The 23,154-nt window shown below is 36.2% G+C and overlaps 1 protein-coding gene across 4 annotated transcripts in view; it reads right to left on the bottom strand.

Moving 5' to 3' along the window:
• LOC129272457 (slit homolog 2 protein-like) overlaps window positions 1-22,509 on the bottom strand; it is a 137,985-nt gene extending 115,476 nt beyond the window's left edge. For 2 of the 4 annotated variants that reach the window (XM_064107454.1, XM_064107455.1), the window contains exons 1-4: window positions 21,049-22,509; window positions 13,806-13,877; window positions 13,296-13,367; window positions 3,759-3,830 (exon numbers count right to left, since the gene is read on the bottom strand). In XM_064107454.1, coding sequence (XP_063963524.1) covers window positions 3,759-3,830; window positions 13,296-13,367; window positions 13,806-13,877; window positions 21,049-21,221 — 389 coding nt within the window. In that variant the 5' untranslated portion in view covers window positions 21,222-22,509. Of the gene's footprint in view, window positions 1-3,758; window positions 3,831-11,909; window positions 12,055-13,295; window positions 13,368-13,805; window positions 13,878-21,048 lie in introns of those variants that run through there. The other 2 variants (XM_064107457.1, XM_064107456.1) reach the window with 2 other exon arrangements.
• Between the last annotated feature and the right edge of the window lie 645 nt (window positions 22,510-23,154).

Below are 23,154 nucleotides of genomic sequence, written 5' to 3'. Positions count from 1 at the left end.
CTGAATGAAATGCTAGAAAAAAAAATGATCTCAGAAAGATATTCCCAAAGGACGATTCTCACCATCATCAAGACATGAAGTATGTTTGATACAAGAAAGATCAGTATGATCTAGTAGAGACCTTGAATGTATACCATGCCTTCGTCATCACAGGATCAAGGGAACAGGGTAGAAATTATGGTTATCTAGAGAAGATATGACATCAAAATGATACAGAATTCTCTGCCATCTTGTAATGGGTGTTGTGGTCCAGTGGATAAGTATCTGTACTTTGAACCACAAGGTATCGGTTCAAAAATGTTGATGCACTAATGTCACTTGGCAATACATTATTAAAACTTTAAAGTATATTTGCCACAATCGACAAAGGTGAGGTAAATGGGTACCTGGCAGGAATTAATTCCAAAATTCTATATATAAAGGCTTGACAAGCTAAAGGCAGGGTAAAAAATATCCAAAGATCTTTGGAAGCACAAAGAGACATTAGATGATACTGCCATGCCTTATACAAGACCAGAATACTATGAGACAGGATGGTCCACATCAGTCAGACCTTAAAGATTGATGAAGATGACATGATGGCCCCAAAATACTTGTCCCTCGGAATGTCATCAGCATCACGCTTCACATCCAAATGGTTGCCATTAAATCAATCTAAGGAAGACCCTGGTCAAAAAATCAGGTACAGTGTATTGGAGATCCATTCCTGCTGCTCCATGAACACGGATAGTTTCAATATGTGAATGCTGTATGACCACATGGTCTTGAGACAAACTAAATGTTAAAGTTACTTCGTCTTTGATCACTTCCACTAGCTATTTCTACATTATTTTCTGACTGGTTTCTGTTTTTGACAAGTTTCATGCATCAAGTACAAGAACCCCCAAATATTTGGAGAATAAAACTAAAGCACTTTGTGTCATATGAACAATACCATAGTTCTGAATCTATTTGGTTGATTAAAAAGCTTTGTGCTATTTAATCAACACACTTTTATCCTAGAATCACTGCTTTCAACAAATTTTTTAATAATAGTTAAGAATAATGTTGTGTTTAATAAATTTTCCATCGGTCAAAAAGATATCTCTATCAAATGAAGACATGAAATGGTGTTTAAAAGCGATTTCAAAGACAATTCAGTGGCACTATAGATAAAAGTGTTGATTAAGCGCAGCAAAATTGATGATTCTTCAAAGGCCTGCATCAGGTTTGGACAGGTATTACTATCCACTCCAAGGCCCCTTCTTCAAACTCACTTAAATCTGAGATACATGGTGGGTGGCCTTTAAAAGACGGGGAAAACAATGTGATTGAATGCTCTTCTGGGTCCTGAACGCTTCATAAAGACTTATAATGATAGCAATTGCACAAATTCTGAAACAAATTTACTATCAGACAATCAGATTGAAGGATTTCAGTAGCATTTTTAACTGTTATTGTAAATTTGTTACATTTTATGAAACGGACCCCTGTAGTTACAGTGTTTTTGTGTTTGAGTTTCGATATGTGATTCATATTGTGATTCTCACTTGAGAAAATTGCTTAAACACAGGCTTTATTTAGGTTTCCTACATGATGATACCAACATGATTTCTAAAAAGACAACTTGTGTAGTTTCTTGGTTTGGCTTTATGCTTTCATATCAATCATTGGGACTCATGACATTTACCAATCATTATAACATTGAAAGGCAAGCTTCTGCTTGCTAACTTCAGTTTGTCCCTGGATAAGATCCATTCCCAAATAGATGAAACCTGCGGTGGAAAGTGGGGGTTTAAAACCTTGATAATCACAATAATAGGATGTAGTACTAATGTAATTACAGTATTGCCTTTTCTCTTTCCTTTTCGGAGTCTGAAGGTTATTACACGAATTAGCATCCAAAGTGGGCTATCCTGATCCTGTAGTATTCATCGACTAAGCTTGATGCCACTTTCCCAAACATCGAAAAAGATCAATAGCTAATAGCGGTACAGTGCTTTGATATAGAAATTCAATGTGGGTGATCCATTCTATTACATATATTGCCTTGCTTTGTAAAGACCCCACTCCAATTAGTACTAAGGCTCAAGATGGAATTAGGGGATAATCTCTCATAAATATCTCTAATTGAATAGTATACTCACACTATAAGAGGCTAATTTGGAACATCTTGTCTGGTCGGGGTATAAATTCTAATAAATCTGCTGGATGATGTATGTACAAATATTTGAAAGTTAGAGAATGTCTTTGGCACCTTCCCCTTTAATAACAGAAATGAAAATTGCATCTTTTTTAGCATCCACTTATCTGCTTGATATCAGATTTTATACCCCAACCTTTTTTTTTGGGGGGGGGGGGCTCTCTAATTCTTCACCTTTCCCCTCCCTTTTTCTCAATATTTCCTTCTCTTCATTTTAACGTTTACGCATATCAATTCTCAAAGGTGCATCTCCGTCATCATATACCGATCAACTTACTCATTTGTTCCCATTTGTTACTTTTCCCTAAACATAAAATTCTTTGGTGAGAGTCAATTCATTACTCGTTTCTCTTTCAGATACCAACAGATTTCAAAACTTATAAGGACCAGAACATCCAATACACATAAAAACAATGACGCTCACTGAAGCATGTTTTAAAACCCACATCACATCCCCATTCAAAAAGCGTTTTCTCGCTTAAATTTTGGCAAATTGAATAGAACTTGGTAAAATGGCTCATCTTGGGTATAATCACTGGATTAAAGTCTTGTCATTCTTGCCCAAACAACTTCACTTGGTCTGATTAATAGTGATAATCTTTCAATTCTTCAATCCAATATGCCACTTTTAAGAAAGAAAATGTGAACAAAGTGTCTAGACCACTGACTCCTTTTGGTAATTTATAAAACCTTAAGCACTTGTAATTCAATTAAAATTTAAAGTTTGGTTTTAAAAAAAGCAGTACATGTAGCTACAGATCATGACTAACATACAAACAAATAAGTTTGATGTACATTATGCTTATACAAGGATGGCACTTTAAATAAGTTTAGGATTTTAGAAACCTCAAAAAAGACTTGTGAATTACCTGATAATTCATTTTAAAAACATTAGATTATAAAGAATGAATTATACAGATCTGATTAAGAATAACATATATTTTAACAGAATACAATAATGGCAATATTCCTCTTGATTTGGTGAAAATATCTATCACATGAAAGAATTTCTATGTTTCATAGTTGTAATTTATCCTCATCAGATTAAGCTCAATAAAAAGAAAATCAGGAAAGATGTTTATAAAAGAAACAATTATAGGAGGAAAGGGCTTCACTCATCATTCCAGAGCACTCCTCTAGATACATATTGATTTTTATCATTACGAAGTACTCAACCTTGAAGAAGATAGTCATTATTCACATAACTGTGTTTGGAAGCATTAAACATCTGATTAAAACCACCAAATCCTCTAATGAAGGATGAGATTTCTTTACTCCACAACCACAAAAAAAAACATTTCTATAAAGACGTACAATACAGGGATAAACAGACACCCCCTTTCACTAGTGATTGTGTTTTAATCCCAGATTTCATAGGGTGTTACATGTTGATGACTAATGTATACTTAAAAATGGTTTTCTATAAAGAACAAATATGTTTTGTATAGGATTGGGAGATTTCCTCAGTAATCAAAGAAGAGGGGGTGCATCTCCAAGGGTTGGAATGAATTTCAGTCTTTACTCTTTCAAAAAAATAAAGGGAAAAATGAAAACAAACATAAAATTTGACACTTACAGTTTGTAGAGATTATCCATTCTAGAAAATGATAATTCTGGCAAATTTTGAAGCTTGTTGTTGTTCAGACGCCTGCAAAAACAAAAAATAGAATAGTAATAATATTGTTAAATCCCAGATGTAAATGATATTATGTTGATAACCAATACACTTTAAAATTGTATTTCTATAAAGAACAACCATGCATTTAATAATGAAATAAGTTGTCACTTCTTGCTATTTAGTATGACATATGGGAAACAGGTTATAATCAATTCTTCATTTTAAAAAATTAAGTTTCAAATCTGTAAAGTTAATTTCATCTTTTATACATTTCATGTGTGTTGCTTGGTGATAATTTTCTTGGTAGGAGTCCACACCAAGTATGAAAAAAGAATTGTGTTTTTTAGTGTGTGCGTTCCCACACATAAATCTCAATGCAAAGCCCCAGAGCATAGATCACAGGGCTTTAGAAATAACAATCATTGGCATTCACCTCCAGATCACACTTGTTTAATGCCACATCAATCTTTGCAAAGAATATCCATGAACAGATATGACCAAAAGGATTCCAAACATAGAATTCTTCAGGGGGCATTTTGCTCCATTCTGTGACAGAACCTGCTCACATTCCTCATGTTCGCGTCAACTATTCTGACATTTAGCGCTGTAAGCGCATCAAAGCCGAGACAAATTTGAAACGTGCCGACCGGCCGTTTGGAACTCCTGCAGTCACATAAACTCTTTTATTTTGATGAGATTTGGTATCATTTAGCTCCTTCAACTCTTGAAGATCGGCTAATAGCCTCTCCACATGGGGATGTCAAAGATCGTTCCTGCTGACAACTTGCAGGTGGACGATTCACGGGGTTGGCACTGTTTCCCTTTGATCCTGCGTATCATGTGTCGCAGCCAATTTGTAACCTCCCTCCCTCTCTACCTCCCCTAACAAAAATCCATAGTATTCCAGAGACAAAATCCCCCACCTTCGTCAGTATCTACAAACCATAAATGTGTCTGACATTTCATCAATGTTACAATCAAGTCTTTTTTCACCATTGTCTTCATTTCAGCAATGACAATAAATTCAAGTCCTCAGTCTTCAGAAATAATAGTCATTATAGACAATTAAAATGATTGAATTACATTACTTCGTATAAAGAATAAAATGGGTATTTTAGAGATTGATTGACCTCCAGTCCTGGAGTCAGCTGACTGTATATAAGTAGACATTTCACAGGATGTACAATTAATGAATTTTATGTTTCTGGAGTTTTCACATTTAAATGAAAAGCATTAAACATGCATGTCCTACTTCTTCTTTTTTTTCTTTGGATACCCTGTACTAGCATATTGATATCCCCTTTGAATTCCATCTTCATCCCACCTGGACACTTAACCTGCTTTCAATAGTGGGCTCTCACTCAGTGAAACACTAACCCATCAAAGCCCAAGATTACCTGGAATGTCCTTATTTTACTCTTTGGGTCAAATTCACCTTAGATTTATTGCAATTTTCTACATTTAAAAAATACATAAAACTGTTTGAATGTCACTTTGTGTGTTTTTCAACCTTTTTCTCAAAATAGGAGCCTGACAAAAATACAGTCATAATTCTATCATTTTTCTTTCCCACATTAAAAGCAAATGATTGTGATTGCACTATCACACTAGCAGCCCTAGTAAAACATATTTCTTTCTCTATGATGAGCGGAGGAGAGCGAAAAATGATGCAGGAAAGTCTTAATTCAGGTAAGTATTAAGCAACAGGTTACACAAGGGAAGCAGTAACGGGGTGCGTTTATCCGCCACTTTTTTACCCTAGAATCATGATCTGAATCATGATTCAAATCACGATTCTGCAGAATCACGATTGCGTTTAGTCGAAATTGAATATAATCATAATTAGAATCACAAACATGAAACACAAAAAAAGGGGCGTTTGGAAAGACGTTTCTGCAGAATCACGTACGAAAATGTTCGAATAAACGATATCGTGATTTGAATCATGATTCTATGACCTCACTGTGTCGGGCTACTTTCGTTTTGACTCTTGCCAAGCTCAAGGCGCTCTATATGCTCATTGTATGTACATGATTATGTACTATGCATGCATTTCTTGTCATGTTCAAGTTCCGTGTTGGTCATCGCATCGTCCACTACTTTTCATTTTTGGTCACGTCTTCAACTTCTAGTAAATGAATTAACTGGACAGACAATGATCTCAGTTGTTGTTGAGTATACATTATCAATATTAAATTGGATCTACGCTGAAATTCACTTCCGAACACCATTTTCGATAAACTAACAAGATGAATGGAAGCATATGGACCCTATATGATAGAAGTAAACAAAATGAGGTATAGACTGAATTCTGGAAGCAAAAGATTTTTCGAGAGCCGAAACACGTGCGAAAAACTTCCTCTGTCAAACTGCGCACTAGTGATGCGCACTGGATTGGCCCGAATCTGAGGAGAAACAGCATTGAATTGAAGGTCGTCTAAACGCTGATTCTGTGATATTGTGATTCATGTTTGTGTTTTGAATCATGATTCAAATCATGATTCTGGCTTGAGGTCGCATAAACGCAGCCGTAGTCGAACTGCCACCTCCCTCCTTATGCCAACCCCATACTCCTGTACAAGTTCATCTACCCTACACTACTTAAGAACTACACTCAATGCATATTAAGACCTGACACTAAAAAACTTACTCAAGTGTTTTTAAAAAGTGTTCGCTGTGTCATTCATACATGATCAAACTTTCTGATCTATACTAACATTTTGTTGATATTATAGAATTAAGAATCAACATGATCAATGGGAAAATGCAGATGGCATCTTCACTTTATTTTACTTCATGAATATCAAATGAACTTGTATCAAGGCAAACTGGTACCAAGTTTTATTGTAATCCAATGTTAACTACTCTGTTAAGTAGGAGATTTGATTATCTTTGAAATAACCTGCAGATTGTCCATTTAGATTAAAGGCCAAACAAAGTGTCAAAATTTTGACAGCCAAGAACAACCAATGAGGTCATCTCCAAACGAAGAAGAGATGCAAGCCAGGGACTTTTAAAGGGTGCAAAGAAATGTTTTGGGAGGGTTTTTTTCATTGCTGTATCAATGTCTGCTTCCCCTTCTGAATATCTCACTAGAAAAGAGTACATGTACAACAAAAACAAGTTGAGTTTTTTTTCTGCTCCATAATTTCTTTTCACTAATATTTCCAATGCACTTCAAATTACAATTTTCCTTCATCTTCACCCCTCCCTTACATATTTTTGTCTTATTTCATTCTCCTATCTGTAATGATAGTTGTCAGATGCATATTTTCCCTCTCATATAATGTAGAAATTGAACACAAAGCAAAATAAAACTTTACAAGAATGTATCAGCACAAGTGACCAGCATTTCGCCCAATATAATGAATCAAAATTAAATGTTCTTGCATTCTTTTTTTAGGTAGATCTAAAAGGCTTTTTGACTATGCGTTTCTAAGTCTAAGATGTGAACATCCCATTTTTCTGCCAAACTCCTTTCTGGAATGTATCATTTGCTTCTGAATCTCAAGGAGCTCGGGGATAAGGACCAGCTCTGGTCATGGGGCAGCTCTGGGGTGGTATTGCTGGCAACTATATCCAGATGTTTCAAGCACAGTGAAATACAAAAAAATTAGTATATTATATTTATCCTCAATATATTCTAGGTTTATTCTGAATTGATTAGTAAAATATATATATTCACATTTCTTGCCAGTGCAACATAAATCCTCAAGCTTTACAGTTCAATTGTCATTATTCATATCAAATATTTATAATTGAATACAATTATACATATATATATATATATAAACAATGAAACATATATAATTGCATTAAATTATTTTAGTTAAATAATCAATTCTAGTGAATCAATTTGCATTATATAAATAAATTCAAATTCAATGCAATATGCATGTTTTAGGATTAGGAGCTTATATTTCATAAAAAGTCTATATCTAACTTAGATAACAATGTATCATTAAAATAAAAATGATATAAATGCATGTTGTCATTAATAACTTAAATATAAGTATTCTACAGTGCAGCAATTCATGGAGGATAGATTACCGTTAAAGTAGTTTGGAAAAATATCTCACAAATTATTGTTTGCTTTTTTAACCTTTAGATTGTCAGTCGACATACATGTAGCTTTGCCATTTTTTTCACAGAAATTATCAAAGAACGGATCAGATATATGGAATACAAATTGCACAAGTATATACGTTTTTCCAGTTTACCATGTCTCCCTGAACACACTGATATCCAATGTCATCGATGGCATACTTATGAGAACAAAAAATAAATAAAATGAGAGTAGTTTAAGGTTGATTCTGTATGGTACTCAAATGGGTGGAAAATCAAATTATCCTCTAGGGGGCAAGGGGAAAAGAGGATCATGTTTATCATTCAACGAACATTCCTGGGATGAGTAACAAGGAATTATCTCTGTATGATTCCAGTGAACGACCTAAGCGTCGCCTTTTACGGCAGAGACTCCCCCGGCTCCATCCTCGCTGAGTGGCCTCAGTAACCCCAGTATTTACTCAAAGCAGTCCCCGGTTCCTAACTCAATTTACAAAACGTGGAACTCTCAAAGGAGTTCTCCTAATGAAATTATGCGCTGGATGACTATTGATCGCCGGCCTGCAAGTCACTTCCACGGTTACGTTAATAGCTTCAATGCATGTGTCCATTAAGCCTGCCCTGCGAGAAGTCCGCTGTTTCTTTTATCTCCGACGACGCTGTCTGAGAGCAAGAGGTGGTTTGAGACACAGCATGGGTCACACTATAGGCTTTCTTTTTGAGACACTTGCAATATTACACCTCCGCAGACTGGTTCACAAAGAAGCCATGAAGCGATGCGCCCATCTTTCCTAGCTTAAATGCACTATTGGTTTCAAAGAAATCTGAAACTTATGCAAAATTCTCATGACACACAGACCTTTTCACTACAAAGGAAAGATGATTCACAACACGAAGGATACAGGCAACGTCCAAGAACCTACTTTGTATTTGCACCAGAACTTCCTATTCCTCAAGTGTATTATTCCAAATTTGATACATATTTTAGCTTCTTCAATATAATGAGTCAACTAGATATTCCAAAACTGCAGGCAAGGGAGCGCTATAATAAATGTACCTCATATGACTTTATCAGCAATAACACTGTTAAATTTTTACTGCTGATTGAGATATTTTGATGAGCCAAGTGGATAACTTACATAAAACAATGCATAATTTCTTACAAGATTCACTTATTAATGACGATCGCTGGTAGGCTATCTTATTACCTTATAAGGGCATTGATTGATTGAATATATCAGTGAGTCAGTGATTGGGCTAACCATATCCTATCCATCAGTGTTCTGCTGTTCATTATTTGCACCAGGGATTTACATATTTGCCCACTGAAGTGCCCCCCTTTCTATAACCAGTCCTTGAAACCGACAGACACCCATTCTCAATGAAATATTTCCCTTAATGAGAATTTGCAATTCAATTCTAGCAGAGTGAAAGCTACAAGAATGCCCTTAAGTTGTGTTGATGACTTTGTAATACAGACTAGCAATGCAAATCTGCTAAGCGCAGTAAACATGACAGGGTAAACAAGGCTCCTTTTTCAGTTTGGTTAAGAGTTTCCCCAACCCTCCATTGATCTTTCTTTTATTTGTCAGCTCCCCCCTCTCTCTCTCTCCTATTTTTGCCTATTCTCCACCCTACATGTAGGTTCATATGAAGCCCACCCAGCAAAAGCACCCATAACACTGTAACTCAAGCACAGGGACATTTGACAGACACTAGAATACCTTTGAAGAAGATGTCAATTTTTACTGAAGTGGGATTAGGTTTCTGATGCTTTTATGCCAGGTTTCTTTCCTTCCTACTTTTCTTTTTTCCCCCTCGATACCTTTTCTTGAATGAATGAATGGCAGGTTTTTGCAGATAGGTTACTCCATTGGAATTTGAGCTAAATAAACTGCAGTTTTAACATGATCCCAGAGTCCTTGAAACAAACAAAAAAGAAAGTTCAACCAACAATGGCATGGCCAGTTTGGGGGATTATGGGTGTAACCGCATACAATACAAACATGTAGGCATAAGTATTCAAATAACAGTCAATTTCCAAGAATTACCAAAGTGACAGCCTGACATAATATTTTAAGAAACAGAATTTTATTTCTCTAATCCATGAGCTTCATAAAATGTAATTTCAATATTTAATACACAGAACTACTTTGATAGAGCCTGCACTAGCGTTCTAACATCTTCAAATTGATATAGAAGTGTCAGAAATTGATTCTAAATAAATTTCTAGAACAGATACACCCAGTTTATAGGGTGACTCGAGAAGAAGAATTTAAAGAATTTTTAACAAACATGGTTGAAACCCCCATCGAAGTCAGAAGCCTAGATATCCATATTTCTCCTGACACGTAAGTCAGTCTACTACGGCGTTCTCTTCTCTATTTATAATATGAATGAGAATGAAACAGCAATTTTTTGTTTCTTCTTCACTGTACACCAATGTAGAGCCTTCTGTAGTCGGTTTTCTTCAATGCTGAAGACTCTTAATCTGAAGCTAGAGTTGACATAGACGAGACACAACACACTCCCAATTATACTAACCTCAAATGGTACAGGGTACAGTCAGTACTAGACCTGGAGGGTGTTTCACAAAGAGCTAGGACATGAGGGTGACTTAGAGTAGCACTTAAAATAAAGTCCAAGTTTTGCTTGGCATAAAAGGGATCACCGCATTGGTCAAATCATACTAGGAGGACACGCACCATTGCGTATTAATCAAAAAGATTGTACATTATACATCATGTGTACATCAGCATTTATTTTAAGCATAACTTTCAGAAGAGTCACACTTAATTCTTTGTGAAACACCATCCCTCCCCCAGACTTAAGCAAATCAAAGGTGGTGTTCAGTTCACTCTCTAATGGTAGGTTGGTTTAAATAATTTTGTGACATATATACATGTAAACAAGCAGCCATCCACACGTCATGGAAAACTAAAATGCAAAAAAAAATGTCCTTTTCTCAAAAAATTAAAGCAAATTTATTTGTGGGGGTATATCATCTGATAACTATGGGCATGGGCATGGAGAGAGCTGCTTGCAAGTTACAGACTTAAACTGTAAATTGAATAATGTGACATTTCCCGGGGGGGTACTCAAATTATAACATGATACTTATGTGCCACACCAAAAACGAAAATAGGGGGCTCTGGAACTAAATCTTGGTCTCCGGAATGGCTCTTGGATCAACAATTGCTTAAAATGCAATATTCTGGAACTGACCACATGACAAAAGGGGGTCTCTAGAACTCATTAGATCGTAGGCGTAATTGGTAGCAGCTATGGAAAAAAACTTGAGCGCGTCTTGGTAGATTCATATCGAGCTAGCGCAAGCTAGCTACATGTAGCTGCAGGCGCGGGGAGCTTCGGACCTGGCGCTATGGCTCTGCGCCGATTCAGCTCGCCGCTACGACCGGCTGAGACTGAGTAGTTAGTGGGCGGGCATTAATTGGAACTAGAAATCACAAATTCTAGGGTCTCCGGAATGGAAAAAAAAAGGACTCTCTATGGCTTTCTGATTTGGTGATGCTCTGGAACAGAATTTGAAGCTGAAAATGGGGGTCTCAACTGCGGCACATACGTATCATACATATATAGGCTAAGCATCCCCCCCACCACCCCCAGACATTTCTAACGCCACGTACAAATTAGTTAAATTTGAAAGAAAAAAAATATTCATTTTTACAACAGTCAACTCTTTCAGTGGCTAATTATCACACTTCATATGTAGGGCCTATTTTTCTGTAATTTTTTCGGCATATATTTAAACCAACTAAGTATCAAAGTGAACTTCACGTTTAAATGTATCACGGAATTGTGATTGTGTATCCGTGATTGAGCATAAACTGCGGATGCGCCGGTGGACGGTCATGACCTCTCTCTGGAGACTCTGCCTGGCTCTGCGACTGCGTGACCACGTCCACATGCACAAATCATAACACAAAAACGAATATGTGGGACAGAGGTCAAAGCATAACTCTAATAACATTCACTCAAAATATCACCAAATATACATTTACAGGAGAGTAAACCTGCACATACCCGAGTAGCGGCCCATTAATTATCTATTCTGATAACAAATCATAAGATTAGATTTAAGCAAAACCTGGAAAGCTTCATCTTCTTGTTCCATCGGCTCTCACCGGAAAAGTAAACACAGCAAAGGCTAGGAAAATCCATATTCGCTAAAGGGGGCCCAATTATTACCTCCAATAAAATTAATATCATATCACCAAGAAATTGCTACGTTGATAAATCCTGGCTACACTAATCAAACACTTTATTATTGAAATGGTAACTAAAACTCTGATAATTATGATAAATATGATAAGATGTTTAACATGTTTAATATATAAGCACCCCTATAATGTAATAGGAATAGTCCAACAAAACTTTCAACCTATCAGACGCGCCTTGCAGCATTGCACTGACGGCAGCTCTATACAGGTGCCTCGTACCAACACGGGCTGCATTTTTTTTTTCATTCAATACACTGACAATCTGGACGAAAGATGTTGAAGTCTGCAAATTGGGTGCAGTCACCGAACTAAAAATACTTTTTTTTTCAGTGGCTGCACCAGCCCCCCCCCCCCCCCAAAAAAAAAAATAATAATAATAATAATAATAATAACATGAAATGAAATAAAATACATAAATAAATACATTCATTCATAGATAAATAAATAAATAAATAAATAAAAATCAATAATGCAAAATAAAGAACAATAATACTCACATAAAGAGAAAAAATAACTTACAAAATAAATACAAAATTTTAAGATGGAATAAAATAATTATAATGCAACATCAACGATGATTTTAAAAAAATCACAAATCAATAAATAGATCTTTAATTATAATATTTTTCGTTTACTCTCATCTATCCACACTAAAATCGAGAGTTGTCTGTGTCTGAATGAACCGAAAGCAAATCTGTAAATCCTTGTTTAGTGTATTTGGAACACGAAACATAATTGCCAATAATCTGATTCAAAGAATACTCGGTACTCGCGGACCGACAGACGTGATCCCAATTGCTATAGCTCTATCGTGTGTCGCCTTATTCTCTACAGCGTTCTGTAACGGATCTAAGTGTTTGAAATTATATTGGGGAATTCAACAAAAGTGTACTTCTGATTATCTGAATCTCACGAAATCAACGACCAGAGAAAACAAGTCTACAAGACAAATTTAATATTGTCTTTTTATATATTTTATTCCACTTCATCACATTTGACATCTACTTGTAAAGACTATATATAATATGTCAATTCCATAACGAAATACAAAATATATCTGTATTTTGTACAAAACACACACTTTGCCATTTTAAATAGGCCTAATTGCTTATTGAAGGGGTTGGTTGCTTGAAAATAATAAATGGCAAAAAGTGAAGAAAAAATTATTGTTCATATTTGTTATACTTACAGGCGTTCAACAGTAATTAGGTCTGTGAATGCTCCTCTTTCGATGTGAACTATTTGGTTGTTCATGAGATGTCTAGATTGGGAAGAAAACACAGGAAGATCATAAGGGACTACTCTGTTAAAAAACGGGGGTTATTCACGGTGTTTCTTTTTAATCTAATTTCACCCTTTCTTGGGTATGTTGGGTTGTTTTAGTCATGTCAAATTATATTCAAATAGTTGCCTTTTAACATGGTATATTCTTTTCAAAACAAATTGTAGTACTTGGTAATTATATAGATTGCTGAGTTCTGTTGTAATGTTCAACAGATTGTGTTTACATTCAAACTAATTCCATTCCCAGCTCAAACTACAGAATACTTCACTATCATAATGATACGAGATATTCAGATACTTCAACCAACGACACGGGTGTTATCTCAGAATAGGGGGTCGTTTTCTAAGCAAAATGGGTCAACGCTTATAGGCCAATCAACACGATCAATGTAATAGAAAAAATAATTACACTTACAACGTTCGAAGTGACTGCAAACCATCGAAATCTCTCCTTCGTATTCTCGTTATATTGTTTTCGCTGAGGTATCTGAAATAAGAAAGAAAATGAAGCTAATAATATCACATAACCACAATCATGACAAACGTGATTTCATCATCATCAGATAATTTTTTTTTTTTTAAGAAAAGAAACATGATAGTCGCAAATGAGATATACGGAGTGTATCCTAGCGAGCTGACTTTAAATTCATTACGCGAAACTGCTCTGAAAATAAAAATTACCAGTCTGGTAATGTTTCTGTTCATAGCAATTCTTGGTTTCCGTATGTTGTTTAGTTCATTCATCTTAACGTGTTTTATTGTTTTGTCGTCTTCATGTACTAATCTTTGATATTCTCCTTATTTCAATGCTTAGGTTAATCTTACAGTTTTCAACTCTTTATTTTGTCTGTTTTCTTCTGCGTCTTTTTTTTCAATTCATCTCCCTCTCCTGTAATCATTCGTGTTACTACATTGGAAAGTCAAAAGCATATCAGCCACACCCTCCCGCATTTCAACTCTGATTTTCCAAGAACGAGATAACTTTGTTGGGCCGACGTATTGGGCAAATTTGCACCTGTACCTAACATGCCTAACATACCCGGACAGAAAAGGTGAACAGAGAGTTGTTGTACATGGTTGTAAAGTGGGAACGTTAAACTGGGAGATGAGTAACATTTCTGTATTTACTGCCAAAAATGACAGTTCCGTTCACGGGGCAACGCATCCATTGTATCACTCACGATCTACCTCCTCAAAAACATGAAGAAAATACAAAAAGGATTGGACAGGTTTAAAGAGTGGACAGAAACGCGATGGGGCTTAACCAATTTCTCACTCATCCGATTTTCGCACTTTCGTCAAAAAATGTAAGATCGACTTTTCATCGTACTTTGGTGTTTCAAGTGTGAACACATAACTTCCAAGTAAACAATCAATGCAAACAGCTGATAGAAATTGCTTTCTTTGTGCTGATAGGTTTGCGGAAAAGTTTCTTTGCTGAACAAATCTTTTTTTAATTCGTTTATGTATTTTGTCATATTTATTTTAGCGCAGGAGGTAGGCCTATGATATCGGCGTGGAGGTATCGACCTTTGAGTTGAATGCAGCGTTTCGTAATTAAAGTCTTCTGGAAAAAAAACACGTTTCAAGAAGGTAGGATCGTGTTTCGGATTATAATATAAGAGGGAGCACATACCACTTAAATATTTAGGTCGGTTTCTGACACACGGATGCAACGCCTGAAACTGCAAATAACGTATAACAAGTTACAAGGACGCCGATTTCTTTTTAGAAATTTTATATACAACATTCAAAAGTTTTGGGTAGGTGGGTGCGGCTTTTCATATTTCAAAATGTTAAATGCCTTAATTTATAGTTACAACAATATAGATTTACTTTTTCTGTTATTTTGTCATATTATAATTATATTTGCCATTAAATTCAATTCAATTTCAGTACAAAGTTGTATTTACAAAATGTTTATTTATGGTAAACGTAATCCAGCTGCATATTTTAACGATATTTCATGTTATTAAAATGATTTAACCCCCTGTTCCTTTTCATATTCAAGTTCTTCAAGTTTTATCTATATGAAACAACCTTATCCGATACGGAACAGTGTAAAGTCATTAACTCTTTTTGAAATGCACAAATCGTTCAACGTGTCCATTTAATTTGGTGTAGGCCATTCTGTTCAGATCCAGAAACAAATAGAAAATATGTGTAATAACTTACAGGTCTATATGTTATGAACGAATATCATTAGTTGAGATCTATTTATACTGATTTACGATTATACCAGCGGGATAATCGTTTTCTAGAAAGGAAATTTCAACAGAATTGCGAACATAATACAGATTGAAGTCATTCAACGTGATTTAAAGAGATCATAATCACCAAATTGGTCATGAAGCCAACTGCATCACACACAATGGGTAATAGATAACCGGTGTAATATATAACACGCCTAACTTGACATTTCGGTAGAAATTGCAATAAAAATATGACTTTGATATCAGTTAGAATATTAGTGAGTGACGTGGTTGAGTTCAGTTACATGCGTGTTTATTTCGTTGCTAGCAGGAAGGTTAATGTTTAGGGAATGTCTCCCAATTTAACCCCTGCCCCTGAAATGAAAGGGTGATGGGGAGATCAAGGAGCACAGGGAAGAATGGAGGGAGGGGGAGGGATGGAGGGGGAGAAAGGGGGTAATAACGACAACGTGCACGGCACGAATATAAACAGAATGAAATAAAGCCAACAAAAGGGTTTATACTGCAAGAGAAAGTGACGGAGGGGTAAGGGAGGAGGGTGGCTGGCAAAGAGATTAATGAAAATTATAAAGGGAAATCCAATATAAGAAATATGGGAAATAAGGCAAAGGTGAAGAGGGAAATAGCTATAAAAGAATGAGAATGTAGTATTATGAGAATGACGTGAAAAAGTGACATACGAAAGATGAGACGAAAATTTGAACAATGAGACTTTTGACAGTATAAGTAATATTATCTAGTCTTAGATATGGAATGTTGCGTATTTATGCTCTAAAATTATCGAATAACAACCAATGTGTGTTTTATCTGGTCTCGAACAAAAATACTTGTTTAAACTCTTTGGAATGTGCAGTTGATCGACAAATGGAATTGGAAAATAGCATGTATTTCGAATACCGTTCTTGTTTGAAATTTAATCAACAGAAAAATCTGTTTTACTTTCAAGGGCATTTTCAGATGTGTCGTCCCGATATAGCAAAGGTTCTTAAATTCTCGTCATATAATTTATCATTAACCTGGAAAATCTTTCCTTTAAGGAATTCAAAGAACAGAATTCTGATAAACAAATTTAAAAGGCATGAAAGATGTAAGAAAAGGCCTACTAGACAATCAGGTTTTTAATTAATATTACGCTATTGGGTAAAGAGAATTCCTAAGTTCTTTAGGCTCCATCAGATGCTAATACTGCACACCTTCGTGGCATGCTGGTCGTCGAAGCTTTAACTCGTTTTTTTCTCAAAGTAAACAAGCATTGATCGCTTCTTCACATCATTAAATCGCTATACTTCACTTTGAAAGGGGTGTCAACTACGGTTTTCTTCATGACACAATGGGGGATTATTGCTTTTGAGGAGAGCTTCGACGGATCGCCTGATACAGAAAGCAAGGGAATACGCTTTTGAGAGTACGGAGGTGTTTTTACGAAACACATGCATGAACGTAAAATTACATTACATTTCGGCAGATTTTTGCCAAATTTTCTGAATTTAAGATATTGAATAATACCTTTAACATCAAATTCACATGCACCTATTATGAACTTCAATACTAATCGCTCCAAGGTCTAACATGTACATCGGTGCGGTACATATTTCACATCGTTTGATAAATTGCCATATAGAGAGGATGTCAAATACCAATTAATTACTTTATCATGTTCCAAACTCAAGCGCAATCAGGTGTGAAAGTCATGAGTATCCATGGAAACGGAAGGAGGGACCACCTTAACTTCCTCCGTAGTTTGGACAAGCTATGACACCGTTGAAATAATGACAGCAATCCAGGAATTTGTCCTCAAAATATGGACGTTTTTTTGTCAGTGTACACTTAAGCGTGTGTATTATATTGGTGTATTATAGGGCTTGATTTTTATAGGTAGTGAAACCTTCTTAAAAATGGATGTGGTTCTACTTTTGAGTGTTCACAGATATCCATCACCAGATGAGTTCACTACCCATGCTTGACTTTCTTCATGCATGAGTTGATATAATGGAAAAATGGTATTATGTACATGACAATATACTAGTATAACCAATGATAATACTAAAATCCCAGCAAGAATATCTAGCTAATAGTGATATTACGCTGTACAAAGAAAATGGGCAATGATCTGCTTATAGAATGAGCGCAGAATCCGAAGCATTATAAACACGATTACGTTAGAAAGTTTTCATTTTCTCATTTTTGGTGAAATTATAAATCAGTCTAAAGGGGAAAATCTTACGTCGAGTGAATGAAAGACTCCGACATCTTATTGTCACAAAATGAACAAAAAAGGAAAAAATATTAGAATTGGCCCAGAATGCACACTTTCTTGCAGTGTTAAGTGATTATTATTCAGCTCATTAATCGTCTCTCTCTAATGACAGCTGATATCGAATATACTGTAGTTATAATATTACTTCTATTTTGAAGCTGTCTGTAGCTGTAACATTGCAAAATCTATGTCGAGATAAATGCATTCTTTTACCATGAGAAAATCACTCCGCACATCCGTCCGAAAAGAAGTAATCAATGGACCGACTCGAAGATCGTTGGGTCTATACTCCATAAGATCTCAACCGTCGCATAAAATGATATTTGCATAGTTCTGCTCCCTTCACTTATCGATTTATATCCATTATTATTTTGTTTTCACCAAACACCCTTTTGTAAGGTTCGGGATAATTACTGCAGTATTGCATGACGTTTGCGGAACCCGCTTTGTTGGTGTTGTGTTTTCAAAAGTTGTGGCTTATGAAGCTTTTGACATGGTAAAAAACGAATGGGACACGGTGCATGACTTGGTAAAGCTACAATCACGGAATTCATTCTCAATGGGTTTACCTTCTCAATGTAGACATCATATTTTAAACCATCCGATGATTGCGATCTCCTTATTATCATGCGAGAATGCATGTAATTTGAAAAATTATAGGTGCAAATCTCAACATTTGCATTCACCCTATTCAATACATATTTTAGTGATTTTTTTTTAAGTTTCCTTTCCGCTTTGATCAATTCATTTGAATTGTTCAGAAATGGCTTTCTGACAGTAACTGTTTCTTTAAAATGGGGAGAGGGGATCCTTGTGTAATTGGAAACTGACAAATGGCAGAATAGAATTACTATGGAGTAACTTGTACTTGGTTCTTCAGAATCAGATCAGTTGCATTTTGATTGAAGAAAGGAAATGAACAATTGCTTTTAAAAACAACAGCATCAGTGACTGTGTCCTATTGTGCTTAGTTGATCAACAGTTTTCTTGTATCAACTTTAAAATAATAAATAAAAACATGCTGTTCTATAAAACACATAGTTTCTAAATGTGATGATAATTCAATAGACTGATCGCTCGATGGTCAATTTACGTTATTGATTTACTTATAATATATGAAGCATGTTAAGTCGGATGAAGTGCGTTACGTGCGGTTGAAATGGTGAAAGTATTATCATCCACTATTTTCGGCAGGTCTTTGTATATTGGGTATATACCATGTATACTCTGAGTGAAAACAGTGAGACAACTTATATAGATACATTTTCAAAGCACTGGCTACATAATAACATTGTAAAATGGGGAGTTTATGTAATAAGAATAGCTTATATTTGATTTGAGTCATGCTTGACTTGAAATAAAACTTTCTCCGAGTTCTATATTATGTTTATCGATCAAGACCTTCAACTTGGTATTACATTATTATACCAATACTTTTTTTTCTTTACATCTGAGCACATAACGTTCTTGAAACTTGAAAGCTACCGTTCAAAGAGCTGGATATAAAATTTACTTTCCACCAATTTCAATTCATGAAAAACCTTGAAAATTTTCTTTCATCAAAGTGTAATCTTTCTCTGCGTCTATTGTGGGCAGGATCCGATTCAACAATCAACCCAAAAGACGGAGAGACCCACCATCTTTTTATGCCTGAGAATTTGTCGAAGATATTGTGCCAACTTTGCCGATTCTTTTCTTCCATTTTGATATAAGGTCCTTGTATCTCATTGATGTATATTTGTAAAGAAAACATAGTTTTGTTTGTCGGCACGGATCACAAACAGCAAAACAAGGCATAAGAAAAGAGAACAATCTTATTTTCTGTTCCATTGTACTTATTTCTAGGGAGTTTGCACTAGACCCTATACAGTTGAAGCTCAACGTTGCATTCACGGAGTTGACAGATAAAAATCAATAAAACCTTATCGTATCAAATCCTTTTTGCTAGATCAAAGCTGACCGAATCTAGAGACCTTCCCTGTAGATGTAATAGGGAAATATATATTTGGATGTTCATGAGAGTGATATATAGTGTTAAATAACCTTGCTCATAACGAAATGATAATACAGAGAACAAAGTTCGGAGACCGTTACCAACCTGTCACATTTAGTCAATTTAAAGAATTGAGCATAATTCTTTAGACCTAAATGAATACAACCAACATTTAGAATGTCAATCGTACCTTCATAGTTCATGCGCTTAGTTGCTGCAAGTTAATTTCATTTTTTTAACATGTAGTTTAGTGATGGCAAAAGGGCATTTGTAGTATGAGATATTTGGTCCGACGAGAGGGGGGGGGGGGTGACGAGACGACCCTGTTCCATAGGCTCCTTTAAACCAACAACAAAAATATGGAAATCGAGGGGGGACACGTCACCCCCTGCCTCCGGGATCTCCGCGCGGAAAAGGTAGTAGAAGTAGTAGTAGTTGTGGTGGTGGTGGTGGTAGTAGTCGTAGTAGTAGTAGTAGTAGTAGTAGTAGTGGTGGTGGTGGTGGTGTGGTAGTAGCAGTAGTGGTGGTGGTGGTAGTGGTGGTAGTAGTAGTAGTAGTAGTAGTAGCAGTACTAGTAGTACTAGAAGTAGTAGTAGTTGTAGTTGTAGTAGTAGTAGTAGTAGTAGTAGTAGTAGTAGTAGTAGTAGTAGTAGTAGTAGTAGTAGTAGTAGTTGTTGTGGTGGTAGTAGTAGTAGTAGTAGTAGTAGTGGTGGTGGTGGTGGTGTGGTAGTAGTAGTAGTGGTAGTAGCAGTAGTGGTGGTGGTGGTAGTGGTGGTAGTAGTAGTAGTAGAAGTAGTAGTAGTTGTAGTAGTAGTTGTAGTAGTAGTAGTAGTAGTAGTAGTAGTAGTAGTAGTAGTAGTAGTAGTAGTAGTAGTAGTAGTAGTAGTAGTAGTAGTAGTAGTAGTAGTAGTAGTAGTTGTGGTGGTGGTGATGATAGTGGTGGACTTGGTGGTGATGGTGGTGGTATAGTAGCTATATACGTGTATGTGTTGTTAGGTGTGCAATTATATGTTACATCTAAATAGTAGAAAATGCATTACATACATGTATATCTCTCCACGTTAGACTAGTAAGGAGGCAGGCCTATATATGGTGGGTAGTTGGGGTGATGGGGCGGAGTCGTGATGGTGGTGGTGGAAGTGGTCATGGTGGTAGGACCGTAGAAGGCGAGAAGCAAATATTGATAGATACTTACAATCTTTCTGTTCCCCGTGGTATTCCTCTTGGAACCTCATGGAGTCCTCTATCCCGGCAATTGACGGTGGTTCCATAGCAATTACAAAGTCCTGGGCATTCACCGTCACCTATGCCCTGAGCACAAGAAGCACCAAGTGCTACTAACATGATTCCAAGTACGAGATTCTTCATCTTACCAGATGTTTCCTGCAAATATATTCACATATATAATATCCAAGAGATTCCTGTGGAACTGACGAAGCGAAATATATATAAATATCAAAATTTTCCTTTAATAATACATCCTGTTCATTCCGCTTTACGCGCGATGTGTTGAGTATATCCACAAACACGAAATCATAAAACAAGAATGATTCTCAATATGCGTGAGTAAGATGAATAGGGGAGAATATATAATTCCTTGTGAGTGGACGCCAACCTTTGTCTACGATTGACCACTGTGGTAATCCTCTAAGAGCACGTTGTCGCCTAAAGGGCGCAAAAACCTCTACCGCTGCATCCCTCCTTCGACCGGAGTGATGTTGATTAAGGCGTCGACAAGTGAAACCTGAAAGTTGTTCCTCGCTGCTGGTGACGGTATATGACTTAAAGGAGAAGGGTTCCCATAAGTACTTCAAAAGAACTGTGACACAAATAAGAATCAATATCCTTTGGGAAACGAAAACTATATATCACAATACCGATGACTGATGACAATACACCATGATGAGGTGATCATTCACTTAAAAGGAGCTCAACCGCAAACTTGGCATCCAATATTTCCGATGCTGACCAGTTTGAGAAAATGTAACACGGATAAGTCCTGATGAGACGGACGTCCACCAAAAGCGACCGAGATGAACCAGTAAATCGAGGCTAAAGATGGAAAGTCCATTCACAATCGAACTTTTGTGGAACTTTTGAGGCTTTGCTTTTTGTGGCAACGGGGAGATGATCAGTTCTTGCTTATCCAACTAATCGACCGCGGAACCTCTCCGGCTTCCCTTTGGACAAACAGCCACAATTACAATCCAGTGTCGCTACGTTTATAATACACGCAGACACGGCTAACCATCGCCTGTTTGCTGAGGTTTACAGTTAGAGAGCGTACCGCTAGTAAGGCTTCACGAAAAGTAGCGCTTTGCTTACGGACGCCCGTGAGAGAGAGAGAGCGTGCTTCACTTGTTCCGAGTTTGACGGTTCTGTTGTCAGTACGAGGTACTTACTTACTCTACCCCCATGCAAATCCTTATTCTGCAGTGCATGCTCCAGAAGCTCGGCGCCACCAATGACGAGTAAGCGCGCGACGATGAAAAGTGTACTGAAAAAGACGTATTTTATCAATTAGGTACTTTTATTTTACATGTAACTTCACATTATCACCAAGTTCTAGTTTGGGCTGAAATCAATACAGTCCTGATGACCAAATTTTCTTACATCATTTTGAGTTGTCCGTCTGTGTTCCATAACCAGGCGATGTGGAGACATATTTCGTCATCAAAACAAGCTTTAGTTAACCAATAATTATTGTTCTCGTTTCAAAGAATTACCATTGACTAAAATCACAATAAGCATTCCCAGCCAAGAAAACAAGATGATTAATAGCCCAAGGATAAAGAGAATTATTTTTTCTCGAAGTATTAATGCAATTATTCATATTCTATTCATCGTCCACTTGCGTACAATCTTGTTTTGCTTGTATCAATATGTAAATAATCATAATTATCAATAATGGAAGAAGTCAAAGATGACGTACAATTTCGAAATGGAAATTCACTGAAATGTTTCAACAAAAATGCCTTCATCATTATACCCCCTTTCTTTCTGAAAATCAAGAATGGTGTTTTATTTCGGAACTATTCAAAATGGGTCAGGGCCTTCTGGCTGTGACACAAAATAAATATGCAATCAATCATGAGTTTCGAACAACAGTTTTACTGACTGATAACGAGTATATATGTTGAAGATTAACTGTAAATTCAACTGACTCCTTCACATTTTGCTATCAATGATCACAATTTTTGTTGAGATAGGTGGATGTTGGTGTAACACCCAAATTTATAGATTTGTAAGATATACGTTTTGGTAAGAGAACAGATACATTGGATTGATGAGTTATCTTGTC

This window comes from Lytechinus pictus, chromosome 12, assembly GCF_037042905.1.
Source record: "Lytechinus pictus isolate F3 Inbred chromosome 12, Lp3.0, whole genome shotgun sequence".
NCBI classification, from domain to species: domain Eukaryota; kingdom Metazoa; phylum Echinodermata; class Echinoidea; order Temnopleuroida; family Toxopneustidae; genus Lytechinus; species Lytechinus pictus.
The sequence above is the reverse complement of the archived record's forward strand: the minus strand, read 5'-3'. Positions and strand labels throughout refer to the sequence as shown.